At 44.5% G+C, this 20,347-nt stretch overlaps 1 protein-coding gene across 1 annotated transcript; it reads right to left on the bottom strand.

The window, feature by feature from the left end:
* Positions 1-1,749: 1,749 nt before the first annotated feature.
* On the bottom strand, positions 1,750-7,996 carry P2RY4 (pyrimidinergic receptor P2Y4). The gene is given in 3 exon segments (XM_059678448.1): positions 1,750-6,339; positions 6,342-7,397; positions 7,909-7,996. Coding segments are annotated over 2 exon segments (1,095 nt in total). The 5' UTR covers positions 7,390-7,397; positions 7,909-7,996; the 3' UTR covers positions 1,750-6,292.
* Positions 7,997-20,347: the final 12,351 nt, after the last annotated feature.

The raw sequence follows: 20,347 nt of genomic DNA, 5'->3' as shown, positions 1-20,347 counted from the left end.
TGTTTGCAGCTGGTCACACACCCTTCAGGGTTGGGGTCCCCACTGGGGTGCCTGGTCGGTCTGGGTGAGGGGCTGAGGGCTGTTTGCAGCTGGTCACACACCCTTCAGGGTGGGGATCCCTACTGGGGTGCCTGGCCAGTCTGGGTGAGGGGCTGAGGGCTGTTTTCAGGCTGGCGGGTGACGGAAGCTCCCAACTGCTCCTTTTTTTCTTTTTTCTTTTTTAATTCTGGGCCAGCTTTAGCTCTGAGGCTCCAGCTCTTAGGCCTCTGCAGCTGAAAGTAGGTAATCGAAACAATGTGTAACTCCAGCTCTGACTCCAGCTCTGAGATCCCAGCTCGCTGAAAGCTGGTTTCTGGGGTGTTTTTTTTAGCTTCTATATTTGTTATAATGTTTCAAACTGCAGGCTCAGAGGCCGGCAAGGCAGGCGGGGAACGTTGGTTTCCTCCGTCACTGAAGCAAGCAAGCCTCATGTTAGTTTCAAGCTGCCTGGCTGCTGGCCGTCATCTTGGCTGACAGTTAATTTGCATATCACCCTGATTAGCCAATGGGAAGGGTAGCGGTCGTACGCCAATTACCATGTTTCTCTTTTATTAGATTAGATTAACACTTCACAACAGCCCTGCCAAAGTTGTATTACTATCCCCAATTTACCAATGAGAAAACTGAATCCCAGAGAGATTAAGAAACTGAAGATCAATGATTTAAAGCCAAGTCTGGTTATCTGACTACAATTGCTCGTTCTCTCTACAACTCTTCATCACTTCCTTCACCAAAATGCTGGCTTTTATCCCATCAATGAAGGAGAACAGTCTCAGGTGAAGCATTTAGCCTAACCAGTTGGGGATTGTGGGATGAAAAAGTAGATTTTGTGGGGAAAGTTAAAGTTCAGGTGTACCACCTTCTCCACCTCTTCACTTCTAGGCTAGCCTTACAGGTGGACCAAGTAGTGAGTAGCCAATGTAGTGGGATGTGAGAGATCCTGAAAAGTCCTACTTTTCTTCAAAATATCTTGCCAATGCCCTCCTTATCTCCACTGTTCCTAAAGGTGCCCTCGGGGTTCTTGTGGCCCCTTAATATGGGAATATACCCAGGAGAAGAAACATTAAACTGAATTACCGACATGTAATCATTCAACAAATATTTATTAAGCACCATTTATTAAACAAATGAGATGATATAATAACAACTACTTATATTTGCTTAGATCTCTAGATTTGCAGAGATTGCCACAATCTGAAATATGCTTAAAGCTGACATTATGATCCTCATTTTACAGATGATCAAATTGTGGTTCAGAGAGTCTGAGCAAATCACCCAAGTCACACACTTGAGTCCCACTTTATAACCAGGGCTCAAACTTGGGTCTTCTGACTTTCAGTCCTATGTTCTTTCCTTTCTATCACAGTAACTCAAGGTGTTTACAGGTGGGAACCCAAACAGACATACATCAAGAGTTAAATAACAATTCAAGATAATAGTATAAATAACTAGAGACCCAGTGCACTGGGGGGGGGGCGGTCCCCTCAGCCCAGCCTGTGCCCTTTCACAGCCTGGGAGCTCTCGGGGGATGTCCGACTGCTGTGGAGGTGGGAGAGGCTCCCGCCATCACCACTGCACTCGCCAGCCATCAGCCCGGCTTCTGGCTGAGCAACATTTCCCCTGTAGGAGCGCACTGACCACCAGGAGGCAGCTCCTGCATTGAGCATCTGCCCCCTGGTGGTCAGTACATGTCATAGCGACCAGCCTTTTATAGGATAGCAAAAGACAATAAAAGTGACAAATGACTCATAGACAATAATAACCATAGGAGTGACCAGAAAGTTCACTGGGTGAGATTCTGCAGAGAAGGTCTCAAAGAGGAAGTGGCCTTGGTAACGAAGTAGGAAAAAGACAGTGGGAGAAGAAAGGGTGGGGCAAAGGAAAAATAAAGGTGCAGAGGTAGGAAAGAGCAAGTCTTATTTGGAGAAAGAATGAGGAGATCAAATGAGTGGAAGAAAATAGATTTGTATTGGGGAAGAATAGAAAATGAGACTGAAAAAGCCCTCTTGAATTTCTGACTAAAGAATTTAAATTTGTCTTGTAGACATGGGGATACCATGAAAGAGTATTGAGTAATAGCGTGAAAGCAGTGTTTGGCCAATTCATCTGGCAGTACGCATTGCATAGAATGCAATCTTGTGAGGAGAGACTGGGGGTAAGGAAGACCAATTAGGAGGCTGAGACAGTCAGTCAAAGATAAAGTGGCAAGAGCCAGTATTAGAATGGTAGCACTGGGATCATAAAATTGTAATTGACATGATGAAGAAAGAAATGCCAGAATCTCATGGAACAGGGAGGGAGAAGAGATGAAGTTGCCTGAGAGTTTTCAAGCTTATGGAAGGATCTCTGGGAATCAGGAGACCTGAAACTTAGTACCTGCTCTGTCACTAATTTGATAAGTCACTGGCAAGTCATATCTCCGGGCCTGTTTTGTCCTCTGTAAAGTGAGGGAGTGCCCAGGCCCTGGAAGATTTCTGAGGTACTCAAGGACTATAATTCAACTAAGTTATACTCATGTGCATATATGTTCTCTCCAAAAGAAAATCAAGGATCGGATGGGGGACAGGGTTAAATAATCCCCAAATGCTATAACTATGACTGAACGTGGAATTCTGTTCACTTTAGGGAGTAAAGGATAAAGAGAATCCAGCAAAGAGAGAGGAAGTAATAAGAGAGATAAAAGTAGAAGTAAATAAATTTTAAATCAGGGGGATAAAATAAGAAACTAAAATTAAAAGTACTACAATAAATGGAAGAAATATATATACAAATATGACAAAGGGTTAATATGTATGTTAAAGAATATATTTAGATACATAAGAATACCACTGAAATGCCAGTTGAAGAAGGATACGAACAAATAGTTAACACAAGACGAAATGCAAATGGTAAACATATGGGGAAGTGTTCAATCGCATGAGTAGCCAGAGCAGTGGAATTAATAAATTAATGTTTAAATCACTCCAAAATATTTTTCAAGTCCAATGCTAGAGCTGTAAGGTAACTGGAAAAACTCATGTGTCATTGTGGTGTTGCAGATTTGTGTAGTCCTTTTGAAAATCAAGATCCATAAAAACGTTCATGTTCTTGGATCTGGCAGTCCCACTCCTGGGAATTTGTCCTAGGAACAGAATTACAAAGAAGAAACAAGTCATATGCATTAAGATATTCAAAGCACAGAAAAATTGGGACTCACCTAAATGTCCAGTAACAGGGGAATAGTCTAATAAAGTATAATCTACTGATAGATGTAATTTTATACAGTCTTTGAAAATGATAAACAGGAAAGACTGTAGCACAAAGAGACTATTTACAATAAAATATTTTTGCAGAATTTCAAAAAATATGTACACTATGATTATACTTATATAAAATATGTATGTATTATACAAACTGAAAAAGCATAGAACATGAAAAAATGAAAGCAGTTGTCGAGGGCTGGAAAATATAGGTGATTATTTTCTTTCAAAATTTCCTTAATGTTGTCATAGTGAAATTTTTTAGTGCTGTTTTTATACAGGAAGAGATTAACCAAAGAACTTACATGCATATGTGCATAACCCATGGATACAGACAATAGTGCAGTGAAGGCCTGGGGTGGGGGGCATGTGGGAGTGAGGTGGAGGGAATCAATAGGGGGGAAAGGGGACATCTGTAATACTTTCAGCAATGAAGATAAATTTTAAAAATAAAATACACAAAAAAATTTTAAAGGGAATATGCAACAAGGACATCCTAGAGAAGTCAAAGACAATAAAGGTAGAGAAAAGATCATTAAAGGTCTTGCTTATGAGGTAATTTGTGTTCTAGATACAAAAAAGTGTGGAAAGGAAACCAAATTAGGAGAGTTAATGGGTGACTTTGTGGTGAGGAAACAAGTTTTATGGTACTCGTTCTAGAAATGACAGTGAAATGAATAAGATGATAGCTAGAAGAGACAGCAGGTTAAGATATCAGTGGTAATGTAATGCTTTATTTTCATTTGGTTGGCGTGTGTGTGTGTGTGTGTGTGTGTTTTAAGACAGAACAAAATTAGTTACAGAAGAGATTGAAAATTATGAAGACAGATGCACAAAATAACAAAATAAGAGACCACCTCTTATTCTGGGACTGCAGGGAAGAAAGGGAGAAAGATGGGATGGATATAGAAGTAAAGTTATCCTAAATGAAGCAGAAAGAAGTTGAGGTATTAGATTTTCTCAGTTCTAGGAAGCATCAAGAAACAGGACCAATGGCCCAGGAGGCAAGGTAAATCTTAACAGATCATAGGGTAGGATGAAATTGGTGTCTTGAAAAAGTGTAAAAGATAGGAAACAGTCCCTCTGAATGTTCATTAGGATCTCAGCAGACTAAGAGGGATGGAGGTTTAAATGACATTCCAAGACATCCTTGTGTTCTGGCTTCATCTGCAGTCTCCTATAATCTAGGAGAGAGGAAAAGATTGGCCCACAGTGAAAATTAAGGTATTTAACTAAAGTTGGAATGAGAGGAAAGGCAGTCCTAAAGTAGCAGACCACAAAGTCTGGGGAGTTAGTCTCGTTCAAGCATATGGGAGTTAAATGGACTGGAGAAATGGAGGAGGCTGGGTCTGTTGTGATGGAGAGAGCCACTTTCCTGGGTCGGGCTTGTGGGTAGGAGAGGTGATAGACAAGGAGGCTGTGGTCATAGGAATAAAAGGAAGCGAGTACAGATGAGGAACAGGTTGTGTAAGAGTTTAGGCAGTGGCTATGAGACTGGGAGACTAGTAAGAAGGCCAGTTCATTTACTCCTAAAAGGGGTCCCGGGTAACAGCCGGGTCCTGGATATCTAGAGAGGAAAAGAGCACACTTAAAAGAATAGAAAGGGGGACTCAGGGGATTGAAGTCATTTTATTTCTCCAGACCAGTCCCAACTTTACTTTCCAGAGAGAACTAGTAAGACTGAGTAAGCTAATAGATAAGAGATCAGAGGCAGGTCAGCAAGGGTAGGGCAACAGAAAAAGAAGGCTGAAGACTCAGGAGACCAATAAGCTGGAAGGCCATTTCAGAAGGAGTTGCCTAGAAGTGTGAGCCCACCCTTCTCATGAAGGCCTGCCCAGAAACTCTTACTTCCCAATGCTTGTGAATTAGCTCCCCAAGTTCCATACCCCCCCATATCCATGCTTAAGGGCACTAAGATGCAGCTGGGAGAGGGTGGGTGACTGAATGCGAGACTCTGAAGGGAGTTGTCCTGGTCCCAGTGCCCTTCTCTGGCCTCAAAACCATAAATCTTGATCTGAAAGAACTGGTGACTTGTTTATTATTTATCTAGGGCAGGAGCTAGAGAAATGGAAGAGACCAGTGAAGAGCCAGCTCTAACGTCAATCCCTGTCACCACTCCCAAACTCTGCACAAACATGCTCTGCCCCTTAACGCTGGAACTTACAGCCATAGACATGAAAGCTCCTCCCTCCCTTCTGAGCCATTCCCCTCTTCCTTTCATTAAATACAGAACTGTCAGATATGCCCTCAGCAAACTTCATAAAGGAGGTCCTGTCCCATTCCTGTTCCAAAGTCCTTTATCAGATTGGGTCATGCCCTCAAGGCTCTTCAAAATTCCTAGCCCATGGTAAGACTCAGGGTTCCCTCTCTACCTAGCTGCTACACACCAGTTCAACAGTGCCATGCCTCCAGCTGCATGTGGAGACCCTGGCATTCAGGCTGTCTTGGATTGTGCCCTATTTCAGCACCTAAGTAGGCCAGACTATCCTGTCCTCACAGGGAAACCGGAAAGTGGCTATGGGAGCTACATATGTCATATCTTTGGCATCTGTGACATACTGGTGCCCCTACCTCCTAATTCTGGCTGTCACCGTCAGATAAATCAAGCCAACCCTGAGATTACGGCAGCTTCTCCACTCTTCCAGTTGAATGCTCTGGTCTGACTGGAGTAACACATGCTATACAAGGATGTGGGGGAAAGGAGGGGGAAGAAAGGCTGGGGAAGGGTTCCTAGGATCAAGAAACAGGACCAATGGCCCCAGGAAACTAAGAGGAAGAAGTAGAGGAGAAAGAGTGGCTGCTACTGCCTTTGGCTAAAAAGTAGAGGGCAACTGAAGGATTTATGAGAGTTGGGGTCACACGTGATTTTCCTGGCTCCCCCTAACCCTCAGAGAGAGGGCCACTCACCAGAGCCCTGGAACTAAGAGGAAGCAACAATATGAGTTGTCACCATTAGGATCCCTCACCTCTGCCCTGCACTCACCCCCTTTTCTCTTCCTTCCAGGCTTCCAGTGCTACAATTTATCTGCCCTAGGGGTAGGGCAGCCACTATCCTGGGGGTGGTTGTCCTCCTGTAGCTGCTGCCCTCAGGTAGGGACACCAGTGCCAGGGAGGAGGCAGCCCTGGGAGGCTCGGGGGTGCCACCACTGCAGAGCTTCCAGAGCTGCCTACGATACTTGTCCCCAGTGAGCAAGTAGAGCACAGGATCCAGGCAGCTATTGGCACTGGCCAGAGGCCGGGTCACTTTGTAGACCACGTTGACAATGTTCAGCACCTGGCAATCAGCTTCCAACAGCCTTGCCATGTAATAAATGGTGCGGGTGATGTGGAAAGGCACGAAGCATACAGCAAAGACAGTCAGAACCACTGCAATGGTGCGGAGAGAACGCAGACGAGAAGACGACTGGGAAGACCCTGGCAAAGGCCGATACAGGCGCCGGGCCATGAGCCCATAGCAGACAAGAGTGACCACGCAGGGTATGCCAAAGAGCAGCCCCATGATTACTGAGCTGAAGTGAACATAGTGGTCAAACTCCTCAGGCCGAGTGGTGTCATGGCACAGGATGGTATTCCCCCTGGAGCTGGTTGTGACAAAGAACAGGTTGGGCACAAGGCAGCTGGCTACAACCAACCAAACTGCCAGGCAGAGAAGGCCTGCGAGTCTTGGGCGGCCCCAACGTATTGCTCGCAGAGGGTGGCAGATTCCAAGGTAGCGGTGCACACTGATGCAGGTGAGGAAAAGGACACTGCAGTAGAGGTTCCAGTAGAAGAGGAAGCGGATGAACTTGCAGAGCTCAGTGCCAAAGGGCCAGTGGTTTCGGGCTGCATAATAGTAGATGAGGGTGGGCAGTGACAGCACATACAACGTGTCTGACAAAGCCAAGTGGAACATGTAGGTGGTCGTTGCATCCCAGGGTCGGAGGTGAAAGAGGAAGAGCCAGAGGGTTGGAGCATTGAGTACTAGACCCAGCACAAAGACAACTGCGTAGCTCACAGGCAGCAGGATGAACTTGAACTCTTCATCAAACCAGCAGTCCAGCTCCACCTCACTGTTGCCAGGAGCTGAGTTGGGCCCTAGGGTTGTGAGCAGTGAGGATTCTGCACTGGCCATGGTCCCCCCTAGAGGTGAAAAAGGTAGAAGTGAGGGTACTGGATTTCCCTGTCCCTCCTACCCCCAGCCCTGACCCAGGGGGTAGGGCGAGGGAGGCAGAGATGAGGGAGGGCAATGGTTGAAGCATCAGCTGAGCTGAGAGGAGTAAATCTGGGTATAACCCAGGTCACCTGGGCCCCTGCCCAAACTCCCTTGGTCCAGCCAGGGGAGTGGTGAGTAGCAGGCAGTGCTGGGACTCAGGAAGACAGTCAGTTTTTTGGGTTTTTCTCATTCTAGAGCTGACTCTGTCTTCCAGAGCTTGACTAGCTGAAGGGGGTAGAGGCCTACCATGACTCTCCAATGTGAGAAGATGCCCAACCTCTAATTGCCTCCTAGCTCATTACAGCAGCTGTGTCCCTGTGAAGAGAACATCTCTCTATTAGGGAACTTCACCTATCCTCTCACCCTGCCCCCAGTGTCTTTGTACTACAGTTACTTTTGATGCCTGGTCCAGCCTAGGAACCCCATCACCACTCTTACCCAAGTAACTTGGCAGGTCTCCTACCTGGTCCCCTTGAAGCTGAGCCCAGCTGACTCTGTCACCCTTCCCCTTGGCAGCCAGAGGGCCTATTCCTGGGGGCGGGGTTGGGGTGGGGCCTGTCCCTCCTCCTGTCCTGGGAGACTGTCAGAGCAAGAAAGGCCCATCAAGATTATCTAGTCCAACCCACTCACTGTATAGATTGCAAAAGAGGCCCAGCGAGATTACTATTTAACAGCTTCTAAATGACTATAGGAGAGAGTACACAAGGAAACGTCTAAGTTAACAGATAAAAAAGAACCAGACCACTTGAGTTAAATAAAACTACAAGATGATCATACAATCTGTGTGAGCAGAAACATGAGAAATAAATGTTAATATGGGCAACTACAACACACTGACAGATTTTAGAAAATTTAAGCTTCTCATATAAATCTTAGCTCCATGTGCATATGATTATAGCAAATGCATATGTAGCACCTACTCTGTGCAAGGCACTAAGTGCTTTACCCTTACTAATGGCCCCCAGGCTCTCTATTGAAGTGGGTAATATTATAGTCCCTATTTTGCTGATGAGAAAACTAAGGCACAGAGAGTTTAAGTATTTTGTTAATTAGTGGTAGAACTAAGATTTGAACCCAAGCAGGCTTGCCCTTGAACTAGGCTGTATCATCCATGTACTTAATTACTATGCTTAGTCACCTCTCTAAGCCACTGGCCATAAACCACAGATGGATAAGCAAATATTTCATGAGAAATAACTATGTACTTGGCCCAACTCTAGTAAACAGAACAGACAAAAAATCCTATTTTAATAAAGCTTACACACTAGTGGGAAGGAAAAGATAAAATTAACAAGTAAAATATATAGATTTTGATCATTATTATGGAGAAAAGTAAAGGAGGGAAGGATAATGCTAAAGGAAAAACAAGGGGGGAATAGAGATGATTGCTGTTTTAAATATTAAGGTGACTTTTGACTAAAGACTAGGTAGTTGTCAGGAAGGGGAAACATAGAAATGAGGTCAGAGACTTTGGCAGGGGCCAGATCACGAAGGTCCTTGGAAGCCATTGTGAGGACTCGTTGGCTTTTACTTTCAGCGAATAGGAAGCCATGTAGGGCTTAGAAGAGGCAACTGTCAGGATCTGATGTACACTTCAGAAGAAGCACTGGCTCCAGGTTGAAAATGGATTGCAGGGCTGGGGACACAGGAGGCAGACCAGTTCCAAGGCTGTTGCCAATAGAGATGATGGTGGACCAGGCTGCTGAAAGTGGTGCGAAGTGGTCAGATTGTGGCTAGATTTTCAAAGTAGAGACCAGATTTCCTGACGTGGGGTGTGTGAAAAAGGGATGATGAGTCAAGAATGACTAAGATTTCTGTCCTGAGCAACTGGAAGAATGAGTTAATGTTGACAGAGATGGAGTTACTGACGGCTGTAAGAGGAAAGATCAGGAGTTCAATGTTCAGCCTGTCAATATTTCAAGATGTTTATTACTTTGTGTCAGAGGAGATGGCCAGGAGGCAGCAAAGAGGCAGTTCTCTCCTCCCCACATATACTAGCCAACTTCCTTACAGACTCCATCCCTTCCAACACACCTACTCATCTCTCTATCACTACAGGCAATCCTGGTCTGAATATAGCAAAGAAAGCCTAGATGTTTGAGAGTCAAGTGTCCAGGAATGCCCAATTGTCAGGAGTTCTGGGCCCGGGGCTCTTGGGGCTAACCACAGTTTTCGTGATTATGAAGGCCTCAGGCACAGGAGGCGAGCTCTGGGCCTGGAGGCCTCTGAGGATGAGGTGGGTAGTGCTTGGGGAAAGGGAGCAGGCTAGAGCAGAATCCACTCTGAAGGGAACTGGCAAACAATGGGGACTCTGAACCTGATCTTCAGGTCCTAAGAATGCTGCCCAGCTGGATCCTACAAGTGAGAGGAGGAGGCAGGCCTACAAGAGAGGCTCTAGAATCTAGAATTCAGAATCCTGGAAGGCCCAAAAACTTGGATGGGAGAAATGTGGAGTTCTTTGCCCCATGCCATGCTGGGGAGCAAATAAAAGGTAGGCATGGAGGAAGCAGTTGTAGCCTGAGTCCTGAACAGCTGACAGCTGTGATACTGCATAAAAGATGATGATACTGCATCAGCTGTTTGGAGCCAGATGGAATTGAATTCAAATCCTTGTTCCTCCTTGTATGAATTGTGTGACCCTGAACACTACTTTGTAACTCAGTGTCCTCACCAGTGAAATGGGGATAGTAACACCAACCATTTAGGGTTCCCTGCATATTGAATTGGTTAATAGGTGTGAAAGCACTTTGTAAACCATAAAATGTTGTTTAATCCATAAAGTATTTTGTATCATTACTTTGCTCCCAGGGATGGAGGTGGCCACTTCAGTGGACAAGTGTGATTTGAGGCATGGCATACACCTAAAGGGACAGTCCAATATCCACTGCACTAGGGAAGCCCCAGACTGAGCCAGCTTCTGGTCCCCATTGCTTCAAACTGGCTTAACTCTGCTAGGTTTCTACTGGAAACAGCTACAGCTGCCACTGCTGCCACCACTACCACCCAGTGGCTACTTCAGGAAAAGACCTCTTCCAAAGTTCCCCAATCAGCAGCTAGCTTCTGCTAAAGTTACACAGGCCAGAAGAAATGATTTGTGCCTTATGCAATGCTGCTGTCCAGACTTGCTCTCTTCTGTGAAGCCCTTCCTCACTTTTGTACCTGTGATTTGGGGATTACTCTGGTTCTCCTGTTCCTATGGATATTCCTTCAGACTCCTTCCCTGGTTCCTTATTGTCCTCCTTTCCCCAAGTGGGACTCTTCCCCAAGGCTTATTCGGAGAGCCTCTCTCCACTCCCCTTTTCTAATCTCCTCCCCTCTTCTCTCTTCCCCTTTCACCATCCCCCCATTTCTCTCCCTCCCTCTCAACATCCACTCTCAAGATTTAACTTAGAAGTTATGAATAATTATATTGACCAATAAGACACCAGCATACAGATCTCTCTCTAAGCAAAATTAATCTCACATTCGTATCATATTTTATTTCTACTGAAATTATGAAACATATCATATACTACCTAAAATTATACCCACTTGTGTTTTTGTTCGTCTCTTCCCACACTGGACCCAGAGCTCCTTGAGGACAAACACCTGGTTTTACCTCTGTCTTTCCCACAATCTTCCAAGCATGTTCCAGGTATTTCCCTCCAAAATTATACATCTTGTGGTCCAAAAATGTTCCTTCTAGTTCACAGTTAACAAAACAGATATCTTGAACATATTAGGTGTTCAATAATTGTCTGTTAAGTGAATGAATGACTCACTAATAGTTTGTTGAATTTAATGATTCCCATGTCTATAGTCTAAACTCTGTATATATTGTTTGCTCTGGGACATATCCACTTGGCTATCTCATTGACATCTAGAATTTAGTATGTCAGGCAAAGTGTATTGCCTTCTTTCCCCTGACTGAGATAAATAAGTGTATAAATACCATTATTGTTGGTATCCTTCCATTCCCCTACTCTCCAGTCTTTTCCAGCCCTTCCCTCTTTGCCCCTCAAATTCTCTGCAATAGTTGCTCTTCCCTTGGGGCATAAAGAAAGGAAAGTCATGATTTCTAATCTCTTTTTCTGAGGTGGAGGCAGGGGGAGGAAGAAAGGAAGGTGAAGGAGGGAAAAGAATGGGGGAAGGAAAGTGGAAAGGAAGGAAAGAAATGAGGGAGGGAAGGTAAGTGAAATAGTGGGGGAAATGCAGCTTTCTAATCAAATACACCTTGAGTTGAACTCTGGCTCCATCACCTACTAGCTAGATGGCTGCGGGTAAGTCTTCCTGAACATGCATTTTCTCACATGTAGAATGGGCATATTAGCACCTGTCTTGTGAAGAGAAAATGAGGTAATGTATGGAATGCATAGGGTCTGGTAGTTATCACCCTCCTCATTGATAGGAATTATAAGATAGGTGAATTCAGAGGATGTTGCAGATAGAGCTCACCCTAATTGCCTGTTTTCTTTATAAAGTGATAAAATGAGGTCACCTATCCTATATAATAAAGAGCTAATATGCAAATGGTCATCACATCCTCATGCCCTCGTGCCCTCATGCTGGAACTGCTCAGACACTCAACACTGGGGAGAGGAATGGGGACCAGCCAGGCACAAATGAGCTCACGAAAGAGGAATGGGGACCAGCCAGGCTGCGGCCCAGGAGAGGGACAAGCCACCCACCCCACAGTCCCGGGTGCCAGTGGCTGTGGCCTGGGTGAAGCCATCTGCCCACAGTCCCTTATGGCTGCGGCCAACCTGGGTCCTGGGTGCCTGCAACTGGCCAGAGGAGGGAATCCTGGGTCCTGGGTGTGGGGTGAGGCAGAGGTGGTTAGGGGCAATCAGGCAGGCAGGCAGAGGGGTTAGGAGCGATCAGGCAGGCAGGCAGGCGAACGGTTAGGAGCCAGCGGTCCTGGATTGTAAAAAGCAGTCAGACATCCCCCAAGGGGTCCCGGATTGGAGAGGGTGCAGGCTGGGCTGAGGGACACCACTCCTCCCACGAATTTCGTGCACTGGGCCTGTAGTTGAGAATAAGGTTCAGTGTGAAGAGGAATAAGACAGTCACTCAACTTTGATGGCAAAGAACACTAATCTGTAATCCTGGATAATGCAAACTTAATAAAATCATGGGAAAGTGACTGGCTCCATATGATTATATTTAAGTTAGTTGTGTTCCAGTGTCTTTTCTGTGGCTTTCTAAATGTTTGTTCTTAATCTCCAGCAAGGCTATTAACAACTTTAGGGTAGCGATCAGTACTGCTATGTCCAGCAACTAGGACAGCATGGGAAGTCTCTCTTTCTACCATTTGATTAATCTGTCTCCTTTCCATTCTCCCTCACTGAGCCAATGCCCTCATCCAGAACCCACTTAAGTTTCCTGGTATGCCTTCAGCTTCAATAACAGAAAATTCCAACTCTCCTGGCTTTAAAATAAGGAAATGTATTATCTTGCATCTAAGCCCAGGAGTGGGCAGCTTTGGAATTGGCTAGTTAAACAATGTTATAAAAAAAAATCCTGTTTCTTTCCATATTTCTGATCTGCAACCTTCAGCATGTTGTTTAGCAACTCTCATGGACACAAGGTGACTATGGCAGCTCAGGCATTGCATCCAAACATGGTAATACTCAGTGGTAGGAGAGGAAAGCCTATATCCTGTGCACTTATTTTTATCACTCAGTAAACCTTTCCCAAAATTTCCCCAGCGTACTTCCCTTACATCTCAGTGGCCTGAATCTCATCGTGCCTATAATTAAGCCTATAATTAAATCTATCACTGGAAAGGGGATGAAATGACCATGACTAGCTTAGAAGAGCAGAACACCAAGTAGAAGACAATGGAGTACGCCAAAAATGGGGGTTCTGCCCACAAAAAGGAAAGGGGGTATGGCTAATGGGTTCATAAACTATCCTGTCTGCTACAACCCCTTACTGCAGCGGTTCTCAACCTGTGGGTCGCGACCCTTTTGGGGGTTGAATGACCCTTTCACAGGGGTCGCCTAAGACCATCGGAAAACATATATAATTACATATTGTTTTTGTGATTAATCACTATGCTTTAATTATGTTCAATTTGTAACAATGGAAATACATCCTGCATATCAGATATTTACATTACGATTCATAACAGTAGCAACATTACAGTTATGAAGTAGCAATGAAAATAATATTATGGTTGGGGGTCACCACAACATAAGGAACTATATTAAAGGGTCGCGGCATTAGGAAGGTTGAGAACCATTGCCTTACTGAATAACAGATGCCTTCCTCACTCAGAGATGTGATCACTTCCTAACTGGAAGGCATGGTTCGGAATATCATTGAGTTGTGCAGAGTGAGTGGGGGTAACGACCTGAAAAGGACCAAAAGCAGTTTCACTGGGCCAAAGTCAATCTGTCAGCAGGGCTGCACCTGAACTAAAACCTTGCAACCATGAGAAACCATAGGGGAGAGCCCGTTTCCTTGCCTTTTCCAGCTTCTAGAGCTACATTCCTTTACTGTTGCCCCTTTCTCCATCTTTAAAGCCAACAGCATAGCAGCTTGCTTCAGTCCTCACATTTCTATCTGGCTCTGTAGTTAACTTTTTTCCTATCGCCCTCTGCCTCCCTCTTATACAAAGACCAGTGACTATATTTAGAGCCCACCCAGATGATCCAGAATAATTTCCCCATGTCAAGAACCTTAATTTAATCATATCTGCAAGGTCCCTTTTGCCATTCAAGGTAACATTTATAGGTTCCAGGGATTAGGACCTGACATCTTTGGGGGCCATTGTTCTGCCTTCCACAGTAGGTCAAAATTCATCAAGCTGTGCAATTAAGATTAGTGCATTTTACTGTTTGTAAATTATACCCCAGACAAGAAATGCATAGACTCCTGGAAAAGACATGATGGTTTAAGTTCAATCATAATAATGAATTAAAGACCTACCAGTTCTACTCCCTGCTGAAAGGACCATGGACCTAAGTTGAAAGTGGTAATGAGCCTCAAGTATGGATCTGAAGACAAAAATGGACTGAAAGCTAGTCCAAAAGTACATTCATTTGGACTTTTCACTCTCCCCACAGACACCAACCTTGGCAAGTATACAACTCTTTCTTTTTTTCTTTTTATTGAATTTATTGGGGTGACATGGGTTAACAAAATTATACAGGCTTCAGGTGCACAATTCTACAACACAACATCTGTACACTGTATTGTGTTATACGACTCTTTTCTGTATGTTCAGCATTAGTTTCAATCACCCTATGATCCCTGTAGAGCAGCGGTTCTCAACCTGTGGGTCGCGACCCCTTTGGCGGTCGAACGACCCTTTCACAGGGGTCGCCTAAGACCATCCTGCATATCAGATATTTACATTATGATTCATAACAGTAGCAACATTACACTTATGAAGTAGCAACAAAAATAATTTTATGGTTGGGTCACAACATGAGGAACTGTATTTAAAGGGCCAGAAGGCTGAGAACCACTGCTGTAGAGCCTGGGCTTCTAGCTCTACCTGAAAATCCCTGAGAAGGGGAGAGGTACATCCACTAAAAGACAAGGCTCGACAAGGGCTAACACAGCTAGCTGTGCAAAGGGAATACAGGATAGCTATTCAGTACCTACAGTAGGGAACAGGAGGTAGGGAAGGCCCTGCCCAGCCCTCTGAGCCACCCTCTGAGGAAAGAATGTCTGATTGTGAAGGGTTGAAGGCTGCATCTGTGAATAGATACTAAAGACCAGCCAGCTCTAAGGGGAGATGAGGAGGGTAGAGTCCTATATCCCCAGAGCTTGGAGATTCTGTCTCTACATTCTTCCTGTCCAGGAAGCCTAGGCATGGGCCTTGTGGGAAGGACAGTCAAGTAAGGAAGATTACTTTTGTTGCTGCCATTATGGGGGTCCTGGTGACTGTAGGAAAGACATATCCTATAGCATGGACTTAGTTTCAGGGATTGGAGAGTCAAGAGCTGGGGGGTAGGGGAAGGAAAGGTTTACTCTCATGCAAAATTCTGCCAGGAGAACCTGTTCTTGGGCCAAGAATCCTTTGTTACCTTCTTTCCAACAAGAAAAGAAGTTCAAGGTTCACAGACTTGTACACACACAGCTCAATACACTCATTTCCCCCTCCCCTACCTCCACTCCCTCTTACAGGAGACTGACTCCTGCTGTAAACATAAGCAGAGATAATTAGTGCTTCTAAACTTCTGCTTCAAGAGTCTCAAGTCCTAAGTGGTGGGGGGCTGGGGAAAGGATATTCTTTTCCATATCCTTGGCTTTGGTATGGCTTATAATAGCTGATTAAGAGATATAGAAAGAGGGTGACACAAAGGTCTCTTTTCAGAAATGCAAACGCTTATACTTTGAGTCCTATTCCTATCCCTCGCCATGCTTTTCCTTTAAGGCCTCTGACTTCCTTTGATCTCAGGCCTCAGGTTCAAGATCTCACATGGCCAAAACCCTATATTTCCCCTTCTCAAGCTCCCCTGCCTTTAACACTATCAGATTCAAACCCCTGCCCCACCCCGTCACAACATGAAGAGTCTGCTAATCTTTTAGCCATTAATCTTATAGCCACTAATCTGCTTTCCAAACTCTTGGCACCTGAGCTCTTTATAAAGCAGCATTTCATACTAACTGCCCTCTCCCTGACCAGAACCCTATTCTTTCCCCCTGACCCCCACCAACCTGAGCACTCAGAGGACCTTGGGTATAAGAGACTGGGGAGGAAGGCATAGCAACCAGAGCTGGAGATAGATGTGAGAATCAACTCTCTCCCCAGGTAATAGTTCAAACTCCTCTATTTCTAGCCCATACAATGCCCCACACCCGTTGTCTTTAGCATTCCCCTTAATAATAGTTGAGGGGCACCTTTCCTGACACATCCAGCATGCACTCAGGCTGAGAGGCCCTACAAGAGACCTCTGGAAGCTCCCCTAAGCTCACCCTTAGGTCAGACCTAATATGCATCAAAGAGAAGCACTAAAGAGATATTTTCCTCTCTCTAATGGTACCCTTCTCTGAGGCCTAGCACCTAGGATGTGGATGAGAAGAATGATGGGGAAATCTGGAGCAAGTGATAAGAGTGATGAACAGGTTCAAGAAAGGCTTTCAACCTCCATAGAGCTATCTGCCAACAACAACAAAGAGCATGAGGGCACCAACCATTTTTTCCCCTCACATCTCCTTTCTTAGCTGAGGGATAAGGCCACTGTAAAGTGAACTCAGGCTCATAATCCACTGTAGGAGCAAAAGCATCTTTTTTTTTGTTTGTTCATTCAATTGAGTAGCTAACAAACATGACTTAGAGCCCACTGTGTGCTAGATGATGTCCAGCTTCATCCAGTCCAATTTTCCTCACACTTTGCTGGATTGAGGCTTATCTCCTGTCCCTTTACAGAAAGTTTCTTCTCTCTAAAACAGTGGTTCTCAACCTTCCTAATGCCGCGACCCTTTAATACAGTTCCTCATGTTGTGGTGATGCCCAATTTCATTGTTACAAATTGAACATAATTAAAGCATAGTGATTAATCACAAAAACAATATGTAATTATATATGTGTTTTCTGATGGTCTTAGGCGACCCCTGTGAAAGGGTTGTTCGACCCCCAATGGGGTCGCGACCCACAGGTTGAGAACCGCTGCTCTAAAGGCTTTCAAGAGTGCCCCAGCTACTCCAGGGAAGCCAGCACTTTCTGAAGAATAGACAGTGTAGTTAGTAGGAGTACTGGTTAATAATGTGGATTTTGGGCCTAACCGGTTTGGCTCAGTGTATAGAGAGTCAGCCTGCAGATTCAAGGGTCCCAGGTTCGATTTCGGTCAAGGGCATGTACCTTGGTTGCGGGCACATCCCCAGTAGGGAGTGTGCGGGAGGCAGCTGATCAATGTTTCTCTCTCATCGATGTTTCTAACTCTCTATTCCTCTCCCTTCCTCTCTGTAAAAAAATCAATGAAATATATTTAACAAAATAATAATGTGGATTTTGTAATCAAAGAAAACACGGTAATTTCAAGAGAAACATCAAAAGTGCTTAATTTAAAGTAATGTCAATCACTAGCTACACATTTCCTCCATCTTTCAGGTAATTTGTGGATATCGTCCCAATAGAACTTTTCTTGTTTTGAGGCAAACCATTCAGAGACCCAATTTTCTACTTCTTCATATGTTTTGAAGTGCTGCTCTGAAAGTGCATGTGCCATTGATCAGAACAAGTGGTAATATGAAGGAACAAGGTCTGGTGAATACAACGCGTGGGGTAATGCTTCCCAGGCAAGATCTTTTAACGTGTCTTTAACTGGTATTGAAGTGTGTGATGGTGCGTCATCATGAAGCAAAATTAGTTTGCAGTGACTTCTGGCCCATTCTGGTCATTCCATGATCAAAGCATGGTTCAAATTGATTATTTATTGTCGGTAGTGATCAGTATTAATGGTTTCACCTGGTTTTAGAAGCTCATAATACACCACACCTTCCTGATCCCACCAAATCACTTTCCGAAGCGATTTGGCCTTGCAGTCGATGTTGATGGTTGACCTGGACCAACCCATGATTTTGTGCGATTGGGATTCTCAAAATAAATCCACTTTTCATCGCCAGTCACAATTCGATGCAAAAAAGACTTTCTTTGGTGCCATTGAAGCAACATTTTACTGATGACTTTTCGGTTTTCCATTTGTCTTTCGTTCAGTTGATGTGGCACCCATTTTCCTTCCTTTAAAATCTTTCCCATTTCTTGCAAATGATCGGAAATTGTTTGCTTAGCAACATTTAATCTTTCTGTAAGTTGTTTTTGAGTTTGACACACATCTTCATCCAATAATGCTTGTTATTGTTGGTCTTCAAACTTTTTCGGTTGACCTGGATATTCTTTGTCTTTTACATCGAAATCATCACTTTTAAAGTGTTTAAACCAGTGTTCACAAATATCTTGAGATGGAGCATGTTCACCATAAGCTTTCTGAAGTATATGATAACTTTTTCTTCAAAATAATGAATTAAAACTTCCTGCAAATAATCTTTTTTTTGGCACGAAATTCAACATTTTTAAGCGTAAAAATATCTATGATGTTAACACCTTCAGCAAATTTGACATATGAAGTTTTGAAGCTTGCTGTTAATACAACAAAATAGCATACATAGCAAATTGCATATTTATCAACATATGTGTAACTCCATCTATTGAAAAAAGTCCGCATTATTAACTGGTACACCTAGTATGTGGTTCAGATTATAGATCCAATAGAAGGTAAAAAGAAGCCAACATAGCTGGAGAGGGTTTCCTGGAGGAGATAGAATGAGCTAGATCTTAAAGAATGTGTAGAATCCACCCTAGTTGGTTTGGCTCAGTGGATAGAGCGTCAGCCTACAAACTGAAGGGTCCCGGGGTCGATTCTGGACAAGGGCACATAACTTGGTTGTAGGCTTGATCAGGGCTATGTGGGAGGCAATCAATTGATGTGTCACTCTCACTTAGATGTTTCTCTCTGTCTCTCCCCCTCCCTTCTACTCTCTCTAAAAAATGGAAAAATATCTTTGGGTGAGGGATAACAAAACAAACAAGCAAACAAAAAGAATGTGTAGAATCTGTATAGCAACAGAGGAAGAAAAGAGCATTCCATATGGGAGCATAGCATGAGCAAACCCTAGAAGGTGGCATATTTTGGGCATGGGAGAGGATGGATTCATTTAGCTTGTTTCCTGGGTATTAGAGAATTAGGACCGAAAAGATTAGAGAGGCTGGGTGGGGCAATATTGTTAAGCAGAGTAATTATATTCAGAGAGGTAGGATTTGGAGAGGGAGACATGGTAAAACTGCATTTTAGGAACAGAAATGTGGTGCCAATGAGTAAGAGAGAGTAGAGTTTGGGAGACCTGTTGGAAGACAAAAGCGACTGGGGGACTTGATTAATTACTCCCCTTCTCCCACCCCCACAAACACACAGTGAAAACTACCACCTCCAGTCTTCAACCTGGAATGAACAAGGAGCTTCTGGAGATCCTGGTGTCCTACAAAGTCAGAGTCAATCTGCTGCTGTTCAGTGGATGGTGACTGAGGGTTCAGGGTCTGTCTGGGCAGCGGTTGAGAAGCTGAACATTTATCCCTTCTGTTTTCCTCCCAGTTGGACTGAGCCAATCAAGCTGTTCCCTACCCTTCTCCAAGATCAGGTTCCCTGTGAGCTCAGTGAGCAAACCACCTTTCCTTCCAGAAACCTGTTCTGTGGCTAACTTGGTCTTAGGATCTCTCATCCCCTAGTAAAATTAGATAACCATTTTCCATTTCCAGCTGCTAATTTTATGGTATCTTTCTACCCTTAGAATCCTAGGCAACCTGACAGCCAGGTAAGAGAGTGTGGGGAGGAGGACCGGGACAAGAGAGGAGGATGACGAGATAAGGAGACCAAAAGAGTGATGAGGGAGAATGAGGCCATCCCAGGACAGGAAAACTGAGGGAGAGAGGTTCAAGAGTGGATTTGGAGGGAAATCTGTAACTCTACCTTGGAATTCTTACAGTGATGTTGGTGTGGAGCTGCCCCTGATCCTGATGCATCCAAAGCCATCTCCCGGTGAGTGACCAGGTGGGACTCACAGGAACGGTGGGCCTTCCTGTTGGGGACCAAACAGTTTTGATCTCATGGATGGGGACTAGCAGTTTGGGTGGAGATAGCAATAGGCAGGTTAGGTGTCTAGGTTTTCAGGGGAAGTAGTGTGTGTGTGTGTGTGAGTGTTGTGTGAGAGGGAGAGGGTTAAAAAGGGAGGGGAAACATAGGCATATATGAATAGCCCATGGACACAGACAATAGTGTAGTGAAGGCCTGGGAGGGGCAGATGGGTGGTGGGGTGGGGGTAGGGGTGGAAGGGGTCAATGGGAAAAAAAGGGACATCTGTAATACTTTCAGCAATAAAGATAAATTTT

This window comes from Myotis daubentonii, chromosome X (assembly GCF_963259705.1).
Source record: "Myotis daubentonii chromosome X, mMyoDau2.1, whole genome shotgun sequence".
Lineage (NCBI taxonomy): Eukaryota > Metazoa > Chordata > Mammalia > Chiroptera > Vespertilionidae > Myotis > Myotis daubentonii.
This window is presented reverse-complemented; position numbering and strand designations above follow the sequence as displayed.